This window comes from Delphinus delphis, chromosome 1 (assembly GCF_949987515.2).
Source record: "Delphinus delphis chromosome 1, mDelDel1.2, whole genome shotgun sequence".
NCBI lineage: Eukaryota > Metazoa > Chordata > Mammalia > Artiodactyla > Delphinidae > Delphinus > Delphinus delphis.
Window position 1 is genome coordinate 18,880,742 of NC_082683.1, and position 17,750 is coordinate 18,898,491.

At 39.6% G+C, this 17,750-nt stretch overlaps 1 protein-coding gene and 1 non-coding gene across 4 annotated transcripts in view; one reads left to right on the forward strand and one right to left on the reverse strand.

The window, feature by feature from the left end:
- Nucleotides 1-17,750, forward strand: part of RCAN3 (RCAN family member 3) — a 53,531-nt gene that overhangs the window by 15,805 nt on the left and 19,976 nt on the right. For 2 of the 3 annotated variants that reach the window (XM_060016290.1, XM_060016300.1), the window contains exons 3-5: nucleotides 8,279-8,452; nucleotides 9,540-9,711; nucleotides 10,701-12,838. In XM_060016290.1, coding sequence (XP_059872273.1) covers nucleotides 8,279-8,452; nucleotides 9,540-9,711; nucleotides 10,701-10,885 — 531 coding nt within the window. In that variant the 3' untranslated portion in view covers nucleotides 10,886-12,838. Of the gene's footprint in view, nucleotides 1-8,278; nucleotides 8,453-9,539; nucleotides 9,712-10,700; nucleotides 12,839-17,750 lie in introns of those variants that run through there. The other variant, XM_069540824.1, reaches the window with a different exon arrangement.
- TRNAS-GCU (transfer RNA serine (anticodon GCU)) lies at nucleotides 738-810 on the reverse strand. The gene has a single exon. It is a non-coding gene; the product is annotated as a tRNA-Ser (tRNA).

Here is a 17,750-nt window from a genome sequence, read left to right on the forward strand (position 1 = left end):
CCTCAGACCACCGCATCGTATATATAACATTTAGGAAATTACAAATATAAGATTTTGAAATGAAGAAGCTATCTTCAGTTATCTTCAATTATATTTGTAGCTTCCATTGTAAATACTTTGTCTCAAAAACAAGAGTTAAAAAGGGTCTTAGATCATTTAGTTAGGTATCCTAATTATCGGCCATATTAAGAGATCACTGAATAGTCAGGTTAGCTGTCATGTTCTTAGAGACAATTGGTTTACAGATTCCACATTCGATCTTGGTTTGTGTATTCAGTAAGTGTTTATTGAGCATTGTGCCAGCCACAGTTAAAGTTCTGGGGAGACAGTGGTGAACACAGTGACTCTCCAGCCCTGATGGAACATTAAGGAGATAAATATATTTAACGTGCAAACAAGTGAATCAGAAGTTCAGATAATAACAAGTATTGCTGTGAAGAAAATAAAATAGTGGAGGGGTAGAGAGTGACTTGATGGGTGACAGTTTTTAACTAGAGTGGTTGGGGAAGGCCTGTCTGAAGAAGTGACGTTTGAAGTCACCGAATAATGAGAAAGAACCAGTATAATATTTAATACTTCCTATAATTTAATTGAGATTTATCCTAACATAATTTTTTAAATATTTATTTATTTAGGCTGCTCTGGGTCTCAGTTGCGGCACACGGGATCTTTGTTGCAGCATGCGGGCTTCTTAGTTGCGGCATGTGGACTTCTTAGTTGCGGCATGAGGGATCTAGTTCCCCGACCAGGGATCAAACCCGGGACCCCTGCATTAGCAGTACAGAGTCTTACCCACTGGACCACCAGGGAAGTCCCCTAACATAATTTAAATAACTTTTCTCTCATGTGTGTATATAGTTGAAATGCCTTATAATTTTTTTTTTAATCTTTCTCAAAACAAATAACTGCATTGAAGCTTTTTTTCCCCAGTAATCTCAATTTCAGTTGGAAAAGATCTGCCGGTCCCCAAATCAATGTAGGATTTAAGGTCCTTGGGTTCTAAGAAACATCTAGATTACCCATGTGTATGTGTTCCTAATCTCTCCAAAGCAGGGTGCTCCCATGGGGGAGGGTGGGATAATTCAGGAGTGAGCGAGCTCGGAATAGGCACGTGTGTCACCTCTATATTGCCTGTCACAGAGCCCAGCTTTTGAGCCTTGCTGTGCATTAAATATGTGATGAATAAAAAACTGGGAAGATTATCTACAAGGTCAGGGTACCAGCACTCGCCAGCGTTTATGTTGAGCCCTCCTAAATTAATTTCAGTAACCATGTCTTTGCTGTTTGTTTTATTTTCTTATCTGATTTACATTTCTATTTTTATAAGTTTTATAGGGCATATTATATTGGAATAGCACAACATGTCCATAATATGTGTGTGTATGGGTATGTGTGTATGTATATAAATTTAAAAGTAGATAAATAAATAAAGTATATTGGCAGTGCGTATTGAAATACTTTTACTGGTTTGGGTGTACAAAGGACTTTTTTCCCCAAACCATTTTAAGAGTAAGTTGCCAGCAATGGTGGCCATCACCCACAATTTTTTAATTTGTATTTGCTACAAACAAGGGCATTCTAAGAGAAAAAACAAAATTCAGGAAATCAACACTGATACATTACATTGTTCTAATTCTCCGACCCTACTCAGATTTGCGGTGGTTCCAGTAATGTCCTTTATAACAACAACAACATCAAAAATCCAGTCCCTTATCATGCAGTGCATTCAGTTGTCAGGTCTCTTTAGTCTCTTTCAGTCTGAAACAATTCCTAGTCCTCCCTGCCTTTCAGGATGCTCACCCTCTAGGAGACTGCAGGCTGGTCGTTTTGTAGCCCATCTCTCGGTTTGGGTTTGGCTGAAAACTGTTTCTTCAGGGTCAGTCAGGTTGTGCACCTTTGGCAGGAACATCCCAGAAGTGATGCTGTCCTCTTCTCACATCCATCTTTAATTTGTCCTATTACCAATGAAATTCACTTTGAGCCGTTGATTAAGACAGTGTCTCCCAGGTTTCTGCACTGTCGAGTTATTCTTTTTTTCCTTGTAATTAATAAGTACTTTGTGGGAGTTACTATGAAAGTAAATATCCTGTATCCCCGTCAAGTTTTAAACATATTTACTCATATCAGCAAGATTCGTGATTTCCTATTTCATTCGTTGGTTATAATCTGTTACTGTCACGATTTTATGCTCACTTTTGTCCCAGGTTTGGCCAGCACTTGCCCCTTCCAGGTGGTCTCTGTGTCTTTTTGACATGTGCCCATCACTCTTTGGGTACCTCTTTAAACTTTATAGCATAACAAACTATTCCAGAATTATCTTGTACTCTCCCTGCCCCAGCGCTGGAATCAGCCATTCCTCTGAGGAGCCCTGATTCCTTTCAATGGAGAACAGTCATATTTAGGAACCGAGATAGGAGTTAGCTGTGTGCCGGGTGCTCTTGGAGTCTCACTGTTCCTAGGCCTCTGGCACAGAGATGGGAACTATGTGCAAATGAACATATTTGCATACATACCTGTGTTTACACGTATACTTCCAGCTCCAGTCCAACACTAAAGAGTTGTTTCTAGTTTTCTTCCTTTTCAAATCTGTAACTCCTTTCTCTGACAGAGAGATAACTAGCTTCCATTATCTTATTATAGTTACTTATTCAATCACTTCTTCTGTATCACCTTAAATTAAATCACCACCCAACCCCTTTCCCATGTGGACACCCACCTGTGTTCCAACACCCCGTGTCAGGTCCCACCCTGCACCCAGACCCACCACAGGAAAGTCCCCTTCACCCCACCTGGGCTCTGATACTCCCGTGGGTGCCCTCCTTACCCTGCTCAGGATCCAGTGTCCTGTGCTGGCCTCCTACAGACATATCCCTACCCACTTGGGCTCCGAGCTCCAGGCTGGATTGCCTTCCTGAGCAGGTCCCCTCCTCGGCCTTCTCGCGCCATCAGCCTGCCCCTTTGCTGGATACCTTCCCTCTTGCCCTGCTCTGGGCAGTCTTCCTGCATGGACATCCACCTCACCCCACTGAGCTTCAGCACCCTGTGTTGGGCTACCCCTATGTGGGCACACTGTCCTCATCCTTGTTGGGCTCCCGTACCCCATGCTGGGCCTGCCTCCCTCCCTGGTGTCTGCCCCCCTTAACCCACCTGTATCTGACACCCTGCTCCAGGCTCCCCATCAGCATGGGCACCCCAACCTTACTTGGCTACACCTGAAGGCTTCTGAACCGAATGTTCAGGAAGAGGAAGGATGCCTTATTCTTTTTAAAGGAACAAATAATACACTTCCTTCTCAGACTTGTTTCTGACATTCTTTCAAGTTTACATGTCTTTGGAAAGATGGGTCCCTAACTTGAAAAATCACCTTCATTCTCTAATGTCCATGAAGAAAACACCACCGGAAAGGAAATGAACGTCTACCCTGGAATAAATCACACAATCAATATTGTTCCTTGTTTTAGCCTCAATATCTAAGATAGTACCTGGCCTTATTGAATGAGTGAGTGGATGAACAGTGAGAAAGAATTTATCAAGACACGTACACACAAAGATCTAGATGGAGACCAAAGAACTGGAACAGAGCTCAAGTTACTGCCAATCCTTAAGCACACGGACAAGCCCGAGAATGAAATGTTTCTTGGTCTTTGTACGTAACTGACCTTGACGAAGAGGAATCGTGTCTTGCTCCTCCACATTTTCATGCATACTGTGATAGCTTCATATCAGCCGTTTCCATTTGTTTTAAGTGGCTTTTCATTCTGTGCAAGCTTGGCGCCGTGAATACATACATAGTAAGCACCTCCAAGGCCATCACCAAACAGTTGACTTTATGAAATAGAAAACAAAACAAAAAGACAAAATTAATAAGGAAGATTAAAAGCCACTGGCATGGAAATAGTGTATTTTTTCTGTATGTACAATTCAATTTATCGCTACAATAAAAAACAAAAAAACCCTGCTATCCTCTCCCTCAGTTCAAGTCAAAGTTCATAGCAGAGTAATGCAGAGTCCTCAGTGTCATAACAGAGAAGCAGTGTCCTCTGCTTCAAGGGGTCAGGGTCATAGGTCAAGTTCAGAAGAATCCTGGGAAGATGGACACTGATTCTGTTAATTAGTGGTTCACTGTATCACCCACTGCAACCGAGACTCCTGGGAGGGCATGTCTCCTAGGTGACTGCTCCATCAGCTCGATGCATCTGAATTACACTAAAGGACTGTCAGGAAGGGCAGGTTTTAATTTTCCACTGGCGACCTCCGTGGTACCTGCTATCTAGTTCACCCTGTCATCGCTGTGTATTTACCTCCTTCCTGGGGAATCCACATCACACAGTAGAACAGCTATTTATGTGACCACAGAATGGCAAATGGATTATTGCCACAGCTCTACCTATTTCTGTTAATAATAGTGATAATACTCCCTATGTATTGTTCTAAGACCTTTAAATGGTCTCTCTTTCTATCACCAATAACCCAATGAAGTGAGTACTTTTACTATCCTCAGTTAATGGATAAGGAAACTGTAGGCACAGCAAAAGTGAGTAACTCGCCCAAGGTCACACAGATGTGTAATGGAGCCAGGAGTTAAACACAGACAGCCAAGCTCCAGAGTTCTGTGCTCAGAAGATAAGTGGCTGGTAGAAGCCATAAGACCTTGCTGAAGTGATCTGTCCAGGCTGTGAATTCCTCCTTAGGTCTTCCTTTTGTGGTCTCATGTTTGAAGAAGTGAAGAGTCTCTGTTACTGGATGCAAAAAGGAGTGTTTTACCCATGCTAAAGGCCAGTGAGCAGAGAGCCTCAGGAATGGATGGTGTGTACTCATGTCCCCCTTGCAAATGCAGAGGTGGGTTTTGTACTTGTTCATCAAAGCCAGTGCTCGGTCACTGAAGTCACAGGAAAGATACCACCATGTGGACGACATTGTCCCTGACTGGGGGCCATCGGACCATCTACAGGCAGTTCTCTCTACTCCAATAGAAGCCTGGGGCTGGATGTGAAGTTCAAGCTGAACCTGAACTTCCCTGAAACTTATTTGAAATTTAAGAAACATCTAAACAATTCATGAGACAAGGAAGAATCATAATGGAAATTAGACTGAAGTATTTAGAATCAAATGATAGTGAAAATAATATATATTAAAACTTGTGGGGACAGCTAAAAGAATACTTAGAAATGTATATTTTTAAAATGCTTATATTAAAAATGAGAAAAGTTGAAAAACTAATGGAGTAAGCATCCATCTTAAGGTGATAGGAAAAAAACTCAAAGAAAAGAATAAAGAGCAGGAATTAATGAAAAGTGAATAAACATACATGGAGAGAGCCAACAGTGTCAGAAAGGTGATTCCCCAAGGAGAAAGAATTCTATCTCTCCACTTATATGGGTCTTTAATTTCTTTCAACTATGTCTTATAGTTTTCAGTGCACAGGGGAAAGGATAATCATTTCAACAATGGGTGCTGGAACAAAGGGATAGCCGTATGGGATAAAAAATGAACTTTGACCCTTGTCTCACATACAAAAATTAACTTGAGGTGGATCATAGACCTAAACGTAAGAACTAAGCTATAAAACGTCTACAAGAAAGCATAGGAAAAAATCTTAGTGACCTTGGGTACGGCTGAGATTTCCTAAATATGACACAAAAAGCACAAAGGTTTTTTGTGGGGTTTTTTAAGTTATTTATTGTCTTTATTTTTTATACTTACGTGCGTTTATACTTGATACAGTTCTTTTTTTTTAACATCTTTATTGGAGTATAATTGCTTTACCATCGTGTGTTAGTTTCTGCTTCATAACAAAGTGAATCAGCTATACATATACATATATCCCCATATCTCTTCCCTCTAGCGTCTCCCTCCCTCCCATCCTCCCTATCCCATCCCTCTAGTTGGTCACAAAGCACCGAGCTGATCTCCCTGAAAAAGCACAAAGGTTTTTTTTAAGTCAACACACAGAGTCAACACTTCATCCAAAAACAAAACAAAAAAAAAACTTGCTTTTCAAAAGATACTCTTTCAAAATGAAAAAGGAAAGCAAGGACAATATTTGAAAGACATAGATTTGACAAAGGGCTTCTATATAGAATACATAAAAGAACTCTTACAACTTAATAAGAAGGATAGCCCAAGTTAAAAGTGGGAAAAGATTTGAATAGACGCTTGACCCAAGAAATTATAGAGATGGCAAATAAACTTAGGAAAAGATACTCAGTATCAGTAGTCATTAGGGAAGTGTGAATTAAAACTACAGTGAGATAATACTGTATCCCAGTACAATGGCTGAAGTTAAGAAGACTGACCATACCAAACAGTGAGAATGTGGAGCAGCTAGAACTCTTATACACTGTTGGTGTAAATGTAAAATGGTACAATCACTTTGAAAATCAGTTTCTGAAAAGTTGATCATATACTTGTCATACAATTCAGCCATTCTACTCTTAGGTATTTACCCAAAAGAAATAAAATCATGTATCGACCCAAAATGTGTACATGAATGTTCATAGCAGCCTAATACCTAATAGTTCAAAACTAGAAACAGCCCAAATGTCCATCAGCGGGTACATGGGTAAACATCCTTACAGTGGAATTCTACTTGACAATAAGAAGGACCACAAAAGAGAACCCAGTAATATGAATCTCAAAATGATTATGCTCAGGGAAGAAACCTGGACCTCCCCACACACAGACCAAAAGTACATTTATACAAAATGCTAAAAAATACAATCTAATCTAGAGTGATAGAAAAAGAGATGGTGGTTACTGGGGTGAGGGGGGGCACCTCATACACATCTGTTTTATTTTAAGTAAGGACTTAAACAGGAAAGGTAAAACCATAAAACTTAGAGAAGACGATCCGGGAGAATATCATTGTGATCTCAGAGTGCAGAAGGATTTCTCAAGACACAACACAAAAGGAAAAAGTGGATACATTTAGTTATGTTCAAATTTTAATATTTATGGTACCTATAATTGACAAAGAATTAGTATCTCTATAGAACTCCCATGACTCAATAAAAAAAGACAACCCAATAGAAAAATGGACAAAAGATATGAACAGATACCTCACAGTAAGAGGAGCCCCAAATGGCCAATAAACATGAAACGAGGTTCAACCTCTTTATTATTCAGAGAAACGTGAATTATAACCAAAATTAGAGCCCATTTCATATTCCCTACTTCACATTGATAAAAATTTAAAGGTCTTTATAAAATGTTGGCATAGATATGATGCAACCAGAACACACATTCACTCTTAGAGAGTAAACTGATATAAGCTCTTTGGAAAACTATTTGGCAACATCTACTAAAGTTAAAGATGTGCCAGTGCTAAGGCCCAGGGATTGCACTTCAGAGAAACTCATGCATATGGTACAAAGAATGTTCATAGCAGCACTGTAGTAGCAAAATCTGGAGGCAGTCCAGATTCCAGCAGCACTAGAGGAATTGTGGTATGGCTCTACAATGGAATACTATACAGTCATGAAAAGGATAGCTCACAGTTACACGCAGCAACAAGGAAGAATCTTAGGAACAAAAAGCAAGTTACAGGGCTTCCCTGGTGACACAGTGGTTGAAAGTCTGCCTGCCGATGCAGGGGACACGGGTTTGTGCCCCGGTCCGGGAAGATCCCACATGCCGTGGAGCGGCTGGGCCCGTGAGCCATCACTGCTGAGCCTGCGCGTCCGGAGCCTGTGCTCCACAACGGGAGAGGCCACAACAGTGAGAGGCCCACATACCGGAAAAAAAAAAAAAAAAAAAAAAAGCAAGTTACAGAGGAATATGTGCAAAATGATGCAATATTTAGGGATCCATATAAATGTTGTAAAACTATAAAGAAAAGCAAGGGAAAGATAAGCACAAAATTCCAGAAAATGGTTACTTTGAAGCAGGAAAGGAATAGGATGGGGGTAGAAACTCTGACACACTGTGGACTTCAAAATGATAGTAATGTTTTTGTTCTATAATTGGGAATGTTTTTTTGATTTTTATACCTTACGTTTATTTTATAATACTTTACATATGATTTTATAATATGAATCTACACTATATTTAATAAGGTTATTTTTAGAATAAGTGCAAACTGCAGAATTTAGCATATGACTAACAGGATACCTGTTCTTGTATACCTACAAGAAAAAAATGCTTTTTTGGGGAAAAAGGCAAATTATAATGAGTTCTATCCCATTAATTATGTTTAATGACTTAAATTTCCTCTTGGTAAAGGTTTGTCGTTTCTCCCCCCGCCCCCATTCTCTCTGCCTGGCTGCCCCTCAATTTGTAGGAGAGATTTGAAGCGCTTTTCACCATCTATGATGACCAAGTTACGTTTCAGCTGTTTAAAAGCTTTAGAAGAGTCCGAATAAATTTCAGCAAACCTGAAGCAGCAGCGCGGGCTCGAATAGAACTCCACGAGACAGACTTCAATGGGAAGAAGCTGAAGCTGTATTTCGCACAGGTACTTCATGGTGCAGAGGGCAGTGTTCTCTAAACTTGTTTTCCTCCATCCAGAAATACTGTCAGTTCTCCACTTTCTCTATTATTATGCCAGAGGTCTTTGATATGAACAATCGCCAAGGAGAAAAATATGTTTTCCTTTATTTTACAGATATATACATTTATTTATTAAGCATATTTGCCGCCCTAACTTTGTTTTGCTTAAACATGAAAAGAGTTTCAACCTCTTTTTTATTCAGTTTAAGGAATTCATTTTTCTGGCAGCTTTTCTCAACTGGGGTTGAGAAGGTTAAGCCCTAACACCTTAAGGCCAGTGAATTAACTTTTCTCCTGTGCATCTAGAATGGCACTCATGCTGGGACATCCTTGGAAGAAGTGAGAAAGAAGTCTCTGGAATCATTTCCGTGTGCTGTGATTCAGATGAGGCACCCCTTTGAAAATGGCTCCCAGCCCAAGGGGTGAGCAGGGAGGAGGCACGGCACATACAGAAAGACTGTTTTAGACTTTGGAATTGAAAAGGATCCTGTGGGTTGCCAAGAATTGGCTATGCTTATTATTCTAATCCTACATTGATAGGACTCTGAGAAGCCAATTTCTTCTCGGAAGAGTTAGTGAAATAAAGGCATTAGATGATGTGTTAAGGGCACTGTTTTATTTTCAACACAGAATTTTTTCCCTTGGTCTTAGCTTTCAAAATAAAAAAAAAAAATTAAGGGGTTTGTCATCTCATACTCCAAATGAAACCCATGTTTGGACTTCTCTTGGTGGAATTGATGGAGATGGTATAACCTAATCTCTTCTAAAACTGGGATTCAGTGCTTAGTACCATTCATTGTTCATTCATCTCTCCACCAATTTATTTTTCTATTCAACTAATCTTTATTGAGCACATAATGCTCTGTGCTGTGCACTGAGTGTTCAGTGGTGAACCAGACAGGCACAGACCCTGACCCAGCCACTGGGAGATGTACTGTTAAAGAGAAATTTTTAATTTTTAAAAATTTTCTCCCAAGAGATGTTACAGTTAATGTAAAGATGAAAGTGAAAAAAATAGTCCAGTCAAATTTTGAACATCTTCCTCCCTGCAGGTACAGATGTCCAGCGAAACACAGGACAAATCGTATTTACTGCCCCCCCAGCCGGTCAAACAGTTCCTCATCTCCCCTCCTGCGTCGCCTCCAGTGGGGTGGAAGCAGGGGGAAGACGCGATGCCTGTTATAAATTATGATTTACTCTGTGCTGTTTCCAAATTGGGACCAGGTAACAAACTTCTGTCTCTCCTGTTTTTTTTCCCAAGAAACTTTGGTATTAAAGACTGTATTCAGCAATTTGTGTTCTAGCCAAGTAGTAACAGCATGATCAGCATGGAGGATAAAACCTGGGTTCAAATTCTAGCATTTGCTAACTTTGTGAACTTGAGCAAGTTACTTAGCTTCAATTTTCTGAGCCTCTGTTTTCTCCTCTAAAATCCAAAATAGGGATCATAATAGCTACCTTTCAACGTGGTTATAAGGATTACATGATATATATGTAATAATTAATCTAACTGCGGTTTTTACCGCTATAAATTCTAGTATATAACAGGTCGTTAGTGAATATTAGTTGCCATCAGAATAGACAGACGTCACGTTGACTAGTATATCGGGGAACTGGTGGTGATACCATGTCATCCCTTCCAGACTCTTCTCCTGTATTTATTTTTCATTTCTTCTTTTCCTTCTCTTTTATTTCTCTCTCTCTCTCATCCCTTTAAAATAATATAAGAAATCTGTAGCGTTGTTGTTCATACAAGTTGTCCACCTAAAATAATGTTATGTCTTTTATAGGGGATACAAAAGGCATTTTGAGGGGAAGTGGCTAGTTGTTGTTTTTAGACATCAGAGCTGTATCTTGGATCTCTGAGGTCCTATAGTAACGAGATTGCTGATGCTGCCCGGAACCTTACAGGTGTCTACCAAGGGAAAACCAGAAACCATTATGAAATTAAGCAGATGTACTTGTGTTATTCATAAACAGTAATTAGCGCTTACATTTTAATCCCCAAGACCTCAGTACTCCGTACTAGCTAATGTCTTAAAATGCCAAAACTCTTTAAGAACCTTAAAGCATCAGTTCTCTAATGCCAAGACAAGATGAAGTTCTCTGAAATAGGATTTAAAGATTGAAAAACCAATAATGAGCAATGAAAATATGAGTAGAGCAAGAAGTTCCAAGGGACGGAACCCTTCCTTTGCTGTTTACCTCCACAGGAGAGAAATACGAACTTCACGCGGGAACCGAGTCGACACCGAGCGTGGTGGTTCATGTCTGTGAAAGTGAAACTGAAGAGGAAGAGGAAACAAAAAATCCCAAACAGAAAATCACCCAGACAAGGCGCCCTGAACCTCTGACTGCAGGACTGAGCAAGCCCCGGGCCTTTGACTGCACGCTGTGAGGCTTTGGTTGTGGGGCGAGGCTGCTGCCACCTGGGCTGGGGTGGTGGGGACATGCCTGCCCGTGACCGCTGCTCAGCTGAGGCGAGGACAGGAGGGAACAGAGCGCCTGCCTTGGGGACAGGGGAGTACAGAGTAGCAGCCGGGTTTACCTGTTCAAAATTTTAACTGTTGCTCTGAGCAGCACGTTAAATTAAAGGATTAGCGCCCAACATGTGGCAACTCTTGACCATTTTTAACAATAGCAAATTGGGAGAATGGCTCCCTCCAGCAACGTTGATTTCCCTGCTTCCGTATAGCGTGGGGTACCGCAAAATGAAAACTCTAGTCACTGAGTGCAGTACCATTTTTAAGAACTTAAAAATAGTCTTACAATTTTAATAATGTAGTGCGGGTTTTTTTTGTAATGGTCTATTGGCTTCCAGCTATTCTGTTGGTAAATGGTTAATTGCTCTTCAATATACATGGAATTTTTTGCACAGAAAGAAACCTGACATAGAGAATAATTTGTAGAAAATCATTTTTCTCAAGTGTTTTTTCCTTAACTTTGGGGAAGAAATACCCAATTCCCTTTGACTGTCAGAATCAAGGGACCCAAATCTATGTGCACATTGTTCTCATCCCGAAAGTGATACACAGACCTCAGTTCCTGATGTGCCATCCCTCCCGGACACAGAGCTGTTGCTTTGGAACGCAGGACGTATCCCTTGTGAGCTTGATGACTGTGACCTCAGGCGGCCACTGCACTCTACCATTTGTGACCACGTCCTGGCCTGTAGCTCGACTGTCTTCAACCACCAGTTGAGTTTTTGTTACGCATATTTGTGTGTCATTATTCTTGAATTAGAAAAGGTCATGATAAGATTTTCCATTTTTAAATCGTCCATTTAAACATTTTTCAGTTTGATTTGAAAGAAAAGTCATACACATTCTTTTTCTGTGAATTAGGGAAAGATGGGGCAAACGGAGATCGTTTTGTTAATTGGACTTTCTTCTGGGTGAAATTTTTTTACCCTGGCTTCCAGTTGGCATTTTCCCCTAAAATAGAAGTGTTTCCTACTTGTGTTTCAGAGTGTGTCGTTGAACCTGCTAAGGTAGAAGCAGACATCTTCTTAACTCTTTGTGGTCTGTTTGGACTTTGAGGTCCCTTTTATAGAGAAGCATCAAAACTAAGAATGCTTTGCTTCAGGTCAAGTGGCTCTGCTGATTCTCTGCTCACTCCGAGGTTTTCTTTGTATGGCAAGTGTCTGGGGTTCCCTGGTGTGTCTGTGCAGGGACGTGTGAGTTTAGACTAATAAACCAATATGGCTGCCACTACAAAGAAAGAAAAATGCAGAAATTCAGACTGTGCTGTCTATACATTTTTGGTAATGTGTTTCTGTGGTCTAGATGTTCTTATTATGGTAGAATTTATTTCTAAGGACATAAACTTCATTGCAAAAAAAAAAGAGTTTTCTATATTTTCCTTGCCCTCAAATACTCTGAGATGATCAACTCTTCTATTTGTATATATCCACCACTGGTAAGCCTCAGTGTAAATTCAGTTGAAACTTGTGATTCTGTAAGCAGTTTATTAAACTCATTATTTGGCAGTTTAACTGGCAGCCACTTAATAAATTTACTTTGCAGTTCTAAATTCAGCATTTTGTCACTTTTTAATCTTATCTGGGTGTACTAACTTATTGCAGGACGGACCCTAAGTCAGGAAATGTATGTATTTTCAACATTTGGGAATTTTTGAATTTCCTTTTAGATCATATTTATTTGCTATAATTTTCTAAGTGGTCAAAAGTCATGATGTTTTATTATCTGGCTTGGCTTTCATGCTCTACCTTCCAATTAAAGAATATTCTATCCCTAACTTAAAACTGTCTTTTAAAGTCAAACAATGCAAATTACCTGAATATTTCTTTTTCTCTTTTCTTTCTTTTTTTCCAGTGTTGAATAAATTGAAGAAAAACTTAAACCAAAATTAAATATATATTAAGTAATATATATTTTTATTTAAAATATAATTATTTAATATATATTAAACTTTTCTGAATGGAAAACGTTAATATTTTCATTCTTTCTAGTATAATATTTCCACAAAATGAACTCTAAAAGAAAAACTACTATATGCCCATTAACTTTTTTTTTTTTTTTTTTTAATTTTTGGCCATGCCCCACGGCTTATGGGGCCTTGACCAGGGATGGAACCCGAGCCCTCAGCAGTGAAAGCACCAAGTCCTAACCACTGGATCGCCAGGGAATTCCCTCCCCTTGACTTTTAAATATTGTGAAATCAACCAGGATCTCCCCAGTTATTATGAGCTCTATTTTTGGCTATTTTGTATCCAGTTCATGTATCCATCTTGTGGGAGATGAGTCTCATGCATCTTTTTTTTTTTTTAAGTACCTTCTAATAAGTTTATCTACTTCTTCTTTGAAATTGAGTCATTGCTTAGATTTAACTGATAATATGGTAGCTATGTTTTCTTTAGAAGTGATAACCTCTTCTTGGGAATCAATTTATGTAGACAGTTATGAGGAAAGAAGATGATGTTTTTCGTTAGGAAAAAACATTTGCGAAGGATAAGAAAATTGTACGACAGTAAAAATAGTCGACAGAACCTGTAATGCGTGGGCTATTATGGTCTAGGTTCTTTCAATTTACCCACCGGATGAAACCGGAAGTTAATCTATTTAAAAGTGTACCCCCGTGAGCATCTACTAGTTTAAGGTGCTAAGAAGCAGAAGTGGTAAGAGCAGTTAGTTCCCTTGCCTTGGAGAGCTGAAAACCAGGTGAAAGCCAACTAGTCTTCTCACATTCTCCTTCGCCAAAATATTATACACTAAAACCTATCAGTAATTAAGAGCCAAATAAAAGCTCCTGGGAACTTCTAAGTTCAACATAAAGGGTTTTTTCTTTAATTGAAGTTTAGTTGATTTGCAGTGTTTTGTTAATTTCTGCCATACAGCAAAGTGATTCAGTTATACATATATATACATATTCTTTTTTATATTCTTCTCCGTTATGGTTTATCACAGGATATTGAATATAGTTCCCTGTGCTGTGCAGTAGGACCGTGTTGTTTATAACGTAGAAGTTTAGATAAACATTGTGGTTTATGGGATGTTCAAATCAAAGAGATGCCAGGAGACAGAGTCAGGTTAGCACTTTTCATTCTAGAATACAGTTGTTTGTGTTTCCCACTCACAATAATTCTGTCTTTTTAAAATGTTGTGATATAGGGAATTCCCTGGTGGTCCAGTGGTTAGGACTCCGTGCTTCCGCTGCAGGGGGCCTGGGTTCAATCCCTGGTCAGGGAACTAAGATCCCGCATGCCACACAGCAGAGCAAAAAAAAAAAAAGTTGTGATGTAAAGTGAAAAGATTTGATTTCTCAGAATCTCAATGACAGAGCTGAAGATGACTTTGGAAATCATAATGTACTCTTCGTGTTACTCAGATTAGAAAACAGGAGCTGTGACTTGCTGTGAAGCCCACAGAAGGCAGCCCTGGTTCTAGAATTGGCAGTCCCAACTCCCAGGCTAGGGCCTTCCTCTAGTTTTTCTCACCTTAGCCTCTTAAAGACACTCAGAGGCAGTGAATCCCAGTCATAAGAAAAGAAACAAACAAACAAAAGGGAAAAAAATTCCTTTTCCCCTGATGCGATACAATGAATAAGAAAAATCTTACCTGATGAAATCAGTGACTTAGTAATTTTAATGAATGAATTCAATGTTCCATGTTTTGTCTTTGTTGTCATTGTACCATTGGGTTTGGAATCTACTTAAATATTGTCTTGGTAGCGAGGAATTGTGTTGACATTTTGTCAATATGTGGGCTTTCCTAGATTTCATAGTAATGAGATTAAAATATAAATAGGCATACTTGAGATGTGATTCTCATGAAGCATAATGAGATCTAATATGATTTGAAAAGAGCTTGCAGTGGAATGGCACGCTCACTCAGTGCTTGTAAGATGGAGTTCTGTTAAAGATTGAAGGCTGACCTGTGCTTCAGGTTTCTATATAGACTCTTACAGACCATGGCTTCATTTGTAAAAGGGAAAATCTCACGCCTAATTAAGCATTGGAAAATGTACAAAATTCTTTGGTTCATCAGGGTCACTGTCTGCTGGATCTCTCTCTTTTCTCCACAGTTGTGTACTTCATACCCGTCCTACAGGTGAGCTTGGTCAGTCTTTCTCTTCTTGGCACACTTGCATTTATATCTTCCTGTAGGAAGGGAAATAAATTACTGACAATAAGTGTGACAATATAAAGAAACTAAAGACTTGGAGAAGTAGTTGCCTCCTAGCTGAGGAGGTAAGTCCATGTTGTAGAACCTCGCCTTTTAAAAGGTTAAATAAATTTAAAGAGTAAGATTTGTGAACCTTGTCCAACAATTTGATAAATACATGTTCTTTAAACTTCCTTTGAAGTGGGGTCAGCCAGAACATCTTCATTGAAATGCAGGTTTTTTTAATTGCATGGTACAGGTGAACCAGTTTGCAGGGCAGAAAGAGAGACCCAGATGTAGAGAACAAATGTATGGACACCAAGGCGGGAAAGTGTGGGGGGGATGAATTGGGAGATTGGGATTGAAATGTATACACTGATGTGTATAAAATGGATAACTAATAAGAATCTGCTGTATAAAAAATAAATAAAATACAAAAAAAATCATGAATCGGGGGAAATTGTAAAAATTTGTAGAGTGTTATTATTATTACCAAATATACAAGCAACAAAGCCACTGAAATTTGCAACGAGTCCTAGGTTCACTGACCAAAAAAATTATTAAAATGGTCAAGTTCAAAGTAGAAGTTTCCAGCTAGGGTTAAGAACTAACCTTGGACTGAGTCAAAGTGTCTCTGTCCATTTAAACAAAAGTTTAAAGGCCTTTTACTGAAGCAGCCACGTGGTCCGTCTTGTAAACCTGCATTTCCTTTTGAAACAAAACCACGTTCTGCAGGCGCTGAGAACCAAGCGTAGCTTTGACTGAATGTCCATTCTTGCCGTAAGGGAAGATTTATATCTATGCAGCTAATATGTGTTTTTCTGTATTGTTTTCTGCGTAGTCCCCGATCTTCCTAACTCATATTGGGGACTGAGGAGAGAGGAAGGTGGCTAATCCTGGTATTGTGCCATACTCTTCCCACTGCTTTCTCAGCCCCAGTTGGGGCGCCCGTGATTTCATCCGTGCTGTATTGTGCATATCCTCCAAGTTTAAGAAACGTTTCTCCACCATTTCGCTGTTCTGTTAACTGAACCCAGGAGTTGAATTTGTTATTTTACCTGAACACATGTGTGATCTTGTGTTACATTTTGGGGCACATTACCTTTCTGGTACTATCGACTGTAGTGAATATTATTGTACTTCAAGAAGCTGGTCAGTAATTCACATGTGTGTATTCCACATTTTAGTGTGTTTGAAGTGGCAATTCGTAGTTTGTAGTGCTTTGTTATTTGTCAGCTTTGGCTCTTCTGTATTTTGAGGACATTTAAACATTCCTCATCCTATCAAGGTGATAAAAGCAGAATGTAATTTGGGGGGGGAGCCTTTGTGATTAATTGTAACAGTTTTGTTTTTAAAGCTAATAAAGTTAGGTTTTTTTTAATCCTTTGAACTGAGTTTTCTTAGTATTTTCAATAAGTATCACATTTAGGTAATAACACAAAAGGCAGAAAAGTGAAATATTATGTTTGATTCTTTAACTAGATCCCAGCTGGACATTAGTGCTGGGTTTGTGCCCAAGTTAAAGGTGGTGACTCACTGCTGACTCTGGTTTGCGTTCGTCAGCAAGAAAAGCTTTTACCCTGGTTTGTTCCTCAGTTAAAAATGATTTACTCTGGGAATTCCCTGGCAGTCCATTGGTTGGACTCTGCACTCTCACTGCCGAGGGCCTGGGTTCAATCCCTGGTCCACAAGCCATGGGGTGTGGCCCCCCCAAAAAATTCGATTTACTCTTGTTAAAGGCTTATTGTCTGTCTTGGTTAAAAAAAAAAAAGTCTCTAACTCAAAATGTTGAAGCTAAAAATGACTGTAGAGGTTATCTAGTACAGTGATTTTATATATATATATATATATATATATATATATATATATATATATATATATATATACATATACCAGTTTTTAAGCTGTTGAACTCTGCTCTTTGTTCAGAAAAAGTCTTATGTAAATCCCAGTGTAAAAGTGATTACCAAAAACAAAGGTAAACAGAGCTGCTCCTTTTGAAGGGAGGCAGGGGGTGGGGAGAATGGGGACCCACAGTCCCCTCCAGCCCGTGTGAGAGCTCATGGAACAGTTCAGAGCACTCCACAGGGATCTATTTCAGTAGCCTCCACACCCCCACCCCCATGTTCTCCACTCACACCTTTACAAGCAAACGGCCTAAGAGGCATTGCCAGGTTCACACATCTGGATGGTAGGCCACCTGGGACTAAAATCACAGTTTCTTGCCCCTGTCCCAGGTTCTTTCTACCACACTCTCCTACTCTGTTAAACTGAAATCCTTAATTTTTCGGGAGAAGACGTATCACGATTCAGAGGTTCTTAAAATTATTAGTGTTTTTCTTTGTTTTTTGTTTTGGTTTGGTTTGGTTTGGTTTTTTTATAAATTTATTTATTTATTTTTGGCTGCGTTGGGTCTTTGTTGCTGCACGCAGGCTTTCTCTAGTTGCGGCAAGCGGGGGCTACTCTTCCTTGTGGTGTGCGGGCTTCTAATTGCTGTGGCTTCTCTTGTTGTGGAGCACGGGCTGACTCTAGACATGTGGGCTTCAGTAGTTGTGGCACATAGGCTCAGTAGTTGTGGCACGTGGGCTCCAGAGCACAGGCTCAGTAGTTGTGGCGCATGGGCTTAGTTGCTCCGCGGCA